Here is a 6,016-nt window from a genome sequence, read left to right as displayed (position 1 = left end):
TGTGAATATTTGATTACCATTATTGTATTCAAAGTTGAAAGTTTTTCTAATACTCCTAAGATCACACTTGCTGTACCACAATACTGTAACCATTGTCTATTTACCAAGATATTATGCAATAACCTTAAGAAATATTTAATGTAGGCAACATGTAAACGTTTTGTACCTTCAGCGGTCCTTATCATTTCACAAAAACTGATATTTAATACTATCCTTTTTATGAATGCGAAAAAACATAAATGTAAAAGTACGACCTGCGTATTGTGCGTTATATTAAATCACATATAACAAATTCCACTTTCAATAACATATATATCTTCTAGATTCGATAACGAAGTGATGACTAGCATTTATGTAACACGTTATAGGCCATAATATACTCCTATTAATCATACTGTCATTTAAGCTCCATTATGTATAACAGTAAGTACGATGCCATTACATACTAGTACAACAGAGGAAATATAATTTGTGAAAATGTGTATATATCCCACATATACTAATATAGTTATATACACATGCACACGTGACAAATAAACTCTTATCAGACTTTGTCGTGTGTTGCTATGAATTTCTGTAATACTGTTTTTCATAAATAACTTGAACTATTATATTGTTTGTCAATGTTAACAGTATAAACATATACCTTGCTAAAAGAAGCTAATCACTGTCCATAGCAGCAGACTCCTTTAATTCAGATTCATCAACAAAATGATTCTTCGAATTCCTTTCTTCCGCAGATTTTATACACTACATATAACAATTCATAGTAATTAAATAATTAAAATTGAAGACATCTTTTTACTACGAAATGTGTTTTTCTCTTCTCTCAAAATTATCACTTAAATTAATACTCACATCTTCAACTTTTATTCGCGGCGATGCAATCTGTTCAGGAAAGTGCCAAGGTTTATAATTAGGATTATTAACCAATTTCCAGCTAGGATAAGCCACAGAAGCTTTATGTAATTTCTTAACCATCTGAAAAAATATAGTTTAAATAAGTGAAAAATAAAAATGTTTAACCTTCATTAAAAATGGTAAACCTGCGTACTCTTGGGGCAAATATTTGTGTAACTTTATTAACCAACCAAACAGGTAATTTTCCATGTGGATCAGTATGAGATACATAGCCCAGTTCAGAACCGTCTCCATTTCTAGATGGTCTCACAATGTATCCTTAAATTTGAACAGAACATCAATAAAAACCGGACTGCTTAGCCAGATTCTGATTGTTTACTTTACCAGTAAGATAAGATGTTGCCCGCACAAATGGTTTTTTCGGCGGATAATCTTTATGATAAACAGAATGATTCAGAATTAATTGTTCTATACCAGTATCAAGCCATGATCTTTGCAGAACAAAATCCCTGTTTTTCAATGGAGATGGACAGGCCACTGATTGATATAAATAAATATACATGAATATAAGTATTTTTATATACGTTTATCTAAATACTAGAAAGAAACTGACCATTATACTTACTTGAGTAATAACCAATGTCATTGTTGGGATTAAAAAAGCCTATGTCTTTTGATTCGATCATGTGAGTGTCCCAAACTTTTCTATATTCAGGATCGTGTAATACATCATATAAAGTTCCTGGCAGGACATCAGGAAAACGAGTTCTAATCTGTACAACATTATAGCTAATACAATTAAATGTTTGTTACGAAATGAAAAATTCGGTTATAAGCAAAATATATCACATACTTTTACCATTCTAAAACTAATTCCACGTACTGATTTTGTCCAAACTGACAAATCAGGTTTGTTATAATCTAATCTCCAGTCATTATTATCATCGTACAAGTGTTTTAATTTCTCAAAATCTTTATCTTCAGCAATTTTAACAATGCCAATATCCATCTTATAAGAGTATTGTCTATGAGGCAACTAACATAATTAATATTCAAATTGATATCTGTAAAAAAGAATGCATCAATGATCAACTATTTAAAATTAAATAATTGGGCGTAATGGCAAGTGACAAATAAAAATACCTGTTATTCACGGAATACTTTTAATCTATATTCATAGTACTTTTATAAAAAACCGTTGCGTCTTGAGTACTTCCATATGATAGGCCTTGCATTCATTCCAAAGTATTCTTTGGACAACCTTTCTCATTGTTTTGTTTTTCAAAACTAAGTTAATGATCCATGAATTTCATGCATACTGAAAAAATTATATAAATTGCTAATAACAAATTAATGCAGTCAATTAATGACAACCTGATTAATTTCAGTATTAACTTCCGTTACTTTAAAACGTAAGTAGTGTTGATAATGACAAAGTACGAGGTCAAATAATAATTAAAAGTTGAGAAACTTATAGAATTTCGTCGCATATGTTTCTCGAGAAGTAACAAACAAAATAACCTAATGCAATTTTCAATCTATTATACGTACTCTACGCGTGTTAAAATCACTGTTTGTAGCACAATAATGTTTCGGCGAATTAAAGGCAACTCATTTTACACAATTATCGTACAAGTCAACTGAAAATATGTAAAATACTGTTCAACAAAAGTTTGTCTAGAATTCGAATTGACAGCACCATCCACTTGACTTACGTCACCTTACCGGTGTGATACCAGTGTGATGCACTGATAATAGGTTAGGTGATCCATATCCATATCCATAAAGCTTATCGTTCCCAATCCATCATACGAGATATCAGTCTATCGTGACTGCCGCTTCTCAAATTTTCACTGTATACCATCATTACCATCTATTTCACCTTTTATTTGAAAAATATTTTGTTTCACGAGTGAGTATTGTAATTATTTACGATTGATATCAACATTTATTTTAACTACATATACATCGAACTTTCATTTATACACGTTATAATAGGTAGGAAAACTGTGGATTTTATGCATTTATAGATAGATTTAATGTAAAAACGAAAACTGAATATCAAAAGTATAATACATATCATTAGTTTTAAATGGTAAAAGAAATCTCAGTCTACATTTCGTGTCATTTTAGATAAAAATCCGCATTCCATGAACAAGTACATCTTTGACTCATGTAATAATTCCTTAATTCTTAATATACTATTATCAGCTATTACCTGTATGCAATTGTGAATGAAATATTGAATTTTTGTTTGAACTTAATCTGGCAGAAATGGTAGTACGATATTAGTTATTTAACAATTGCAATCAATCACTGTGGGATCGTTGATGATTCTGTTTCATCGTTGTGATTCTGTTGTGGTTCCCATCTATGTATTAAAAAATTCAGTATGGTTCATTTACTTTTTTGTAGCAAATAATTGTTCCAGATGTAATAAAATTTTGTATTATGTCCTAGGTTACTCTGTACTGGGAAATAGCCTTAATATGGCTGTAAAGTTTTCTGGTGATACTGGAAACGCTGATCTAGAGGGGAAGATTACTGAATGGTTGAAATGGAATAAGGTTTTCATTCTTCTACCATCTGCACTTCACAAATACTTTTGTCAAGTATATAAAATACAATTGTTGTATATTCTAGGATGTAACCGCCGAGCGTGAAGTTCAAGAATTAATACTTAGCAATGATAATAAAGTTTTGTCTAATTTATTTTTAAAAAGACTGGAATTTGGTACTGCTGGTTTAAGAGGTCGGATGGGACCAGGATATAGCCAAATGAATGATTTAGTTATAGTTCAAACTGGCCAAGGCTTATCATCATATATATTGAATAGTATTAGTAATCCTAATGAAAAGGGTGTCATAATAGGATATGATGGACGTCATCATAGTAAAAGGTCAATAAGGATATTTTATTGTATTTACTTATTATTACCAACTATTAGATTGGCGTGTATGAAACGTAATTCTACAATACCATTTTAGATTTGCAGAACTGACAGCTGCAATTTTTTTGGCTAAGAATGTGAAAGTATACCTTTTCTCAAAAGTTGTTCCAACTCCATTTATACCCTACGGTATATTGAAATATAAATGTGCAGCTGGAATAATGATCACAGCTTCTCACAATCCTAAAGATGATAATGGTTATAAGGTTTATTGGGAAAATGGTGCTCAAATAATTTCGCCACATGATAAAGAGATCCAAAGGAACATACTGAAAAATCTTGAACCATTAGATTCATCATGGAACGTAGCGAAGGTCTATAACAGTTCATTATATTTAGATCCATGGAGTGACATTGTGCAATCTTACTTTACTGATCTCAAAGAGACCGTTTTGTATCCAGAGGTTAACAAAAATACAATATTAAAATATACTTATACTCCAATGCATGGTGTTGGATATGAATACATGACTGCAGCTTTTAATGCTGCAAATTTAAAGGTATTGTTCTAAGTTTCTTAAGTGTTGTACACCACTGTGACTATAACGACTTAATATTGTTTGAATACATTACAGCCATTCATAGTAGTTGAGGAACAGAAGTTACCTGATCCAGAATTTTCTACGGTTAAATTTCCAAATCCGGAAGAAGGAAAAAGCGCTTTGGATCTTAGTATAAAAATAGCAAATAAGAATTCGTCGTCCATAATTCTTGCTAATGATCCAGATGCAGATAGACTAGCTTGTGCTACAAAACTGAAAAAGTTCGTAGTTTCAAATATTCGGTAATATCTGTCTACATAGAAGAAAGTTGTGCATTCTTTTTAACATGCCCGTATTCCTTCTTATCAGTGATGAATGGCATATTTTCTCTGGCAATGAATTAGGAGCACTCTTAGGATGGTGGATGCTGCACAAGTATCAAGTTCAACATGCTGATACAGACTTTTCAGATGTATACATGATGGCATCAACAGTTTCAAGCAAAATATTAGGATCAATGGCTAAACAGGAAGGATTCAATTATGAGGTATGCGTGATGAGAATGAAATGAAATTGTTTCTACTACTGTTATTATTATAAGTTTTCTCTTGTTTCAAAAGGAAACTTTAACAGGTTTTAAATGGATGGGCAATAGAACTGTAGAATTAAAGAAAGCAGGGAAAGAAGTTATATTTGCATATGAAGAAGCTATTGGTTTTATGTGTGGATCAAAAGTTCTCGACAAAGATGGGATAAGTGCTGGAATGCATGTAGCGGAATTAGCTGCTTATCTCGAAACCATGGGGCTCACTTTGTACGATAAATTACAAGAAATTTATGCTCAGTATGTTACATTCAATTTAATAATTATTAAAATATTTTATTGCGTTATTTATGCATAATAATCTTCTGTAATAAAAAAATGTTATCTAGATATGGACATCACATTTCTAATAATTCGTATTGGATTTGCTATGAACAAGATGTAATTAAGAAAATATTTGAAAGACTGCGAAATTTTGCTAGTAAACCAAATACGGTAAGAGATGAAGATATAGATATATAGATATGCACAGATATAAAAACAAAATCATTATTATTTTAATATTAAACATTCTTTCTTAGTATCCAACAAATATCCTCGGTGGAAAATATTCCATAATAGGAGTGCGTGATCTCACAACTGGTTATGACAATACACAGCCGGATAATAAAGCTACTTTACCCGTTACAAAATCTAGTCAAATGATAACGTTTACATTTAAAAACGGCTTAGTTATAACGCTAAGAACTAGTGGTACTGAACCGAAAATTAAATATTACAGCGAACTCTGTGCATCTCCTGAGGAACAGTAAGTTGCTTGTATTTGAAATAAATGGAATATATAGTTTTATTCTGAGTTTAACAACTTGACATAATTATATTTTTAGAAATATCGAAACTTTAAAAGGCACACTCGATGAAATGGTATCAGCAGTTGTAACAGAGTTTCTTCAACCCGAAGAAAATTGTCTTTTACCTCGGGTTAGTTAGATAACATGATTGTTCGAGATTAAAGTTTTATTTTGTTACTATTTTTTTAATTGCCTTGTACCTTTAGTAGCATGAAAGAGGGACTTAAGAATGAATTCTAAGAGAATGTCTTCCGTGTTATTTGTTAATGTATGATTTAATTGAAATAATTTGTAATTCATCGTTCAAAGAATTATATTTAATTTATA

The 6,016-nt window shown here is 30.9% G+C and overlaps 2 protein-coding genes across 7 annotated transcripts; one reads left to right on the top strand and one right to left on the bottom strand.

The window, feature by feature from the left end:
* Window positions 1-6: 6 nt before the first annotated feature.
* On the bottom strand, window positions 7-2,672 carry LOC108624775 (START domain-containing protein 10). 2 transcript variants are annotated; one of them, XM_018024308.2, is made up of 8 exons: window positions 2,587-2,672; window positions 2,005-2,179; window positions 1,715-1,925; window positions 1,487-1,634; window positions 1,246-1,398; window positions 1,055-1,179; window positions 859-981; window positions 7-750 (listed from the first exon to the last, which is right to left on the bottom strand). In XM_018024308.2, the coding sequence occupies exons 3-8, from the start codon at window positions 1,868-1,870 to the stop codon at window positions 661-663; spliced, it is 795 nt and encodes a 264-aa protein (XP_017879797.1). In that variant the 5' UTR covers window positions 1,871-1,925; window positions 2,005-2,179; window positions 2,587-2,672; the 3' UTR covers window positions 7-660. The 2 variants fall into 2 exon arrangements, with proteins under 2 accessions (XP_017879797.1, XP_017879796.1); XM_018024307.2 differs by having other exon boundaries at window positions 2,413-2,626.
* On the top strand, window positions 2,535-5,866 carry Pgm2a (phosphoglucomutase 2). 5 transcript variants are annotated; one of them, XM_018024306.2, is made up of 10 exons: window positions 2,535-2,619; window positions 3,322-3,428; window positions 3,505-3,761; window positions 3,850-4,312; window positions 4,388-4,575; window positions 4,664-4,841; window positions 4,915-5,138; window positions 5,228-5,333; window positions 5,420-5,646; window positions 5,726-5,828. In XM_018024306.2, the coding sequence occupies exons 2-10, from the start codon at window positions 3,351-3,353 to the stop codon at window positions 5,826-5,828; spliced, it is 1,824 nt and encodes a 607-aa protein (XP_017879795.1). In that variant the 5' UTR covers window positions 2,535-2,619; window positions 3,322-3,350. The 5 variants fall into 5 exon arrangements, with proteins under 5 accessions (XP_017879795.1, XP_017879792.1, XP_017879793.1 ...); XM_018024303.1 differs by lacking the exon at window positions 2,535-2,619 and adding an exon at window positions 2,687-2,773; XM_018024304.2 differs by lacking the exon at window positions 2,535-2,619 and adding an exon at window positions 2,817-2,859.
* The last annotated feature ends 150 nt before the right edge of the window (window positions 5,867-6,016 follow it).

This window comes from Ceratina calcarata, unplaced genomic scaffold, assembly GCF_001652005.2.
Source record: "Ceratina calcarata isolate Rehan_Ccalc_2016 unplaced genomic scaffold, ASM165200v1 scaffold328.2, whole genome shotgun sequence".
In the NCBI taxonomy this organism is placed as follows: Eukaryota; Metazoa; Arthropoda; class Insecta; order Hymenoptera; family Apidae; genus Ceratina; species Ceratina calcarata.
This window is presented reverse-complemented; position numbering and strand designations above follow the sequence as displayed.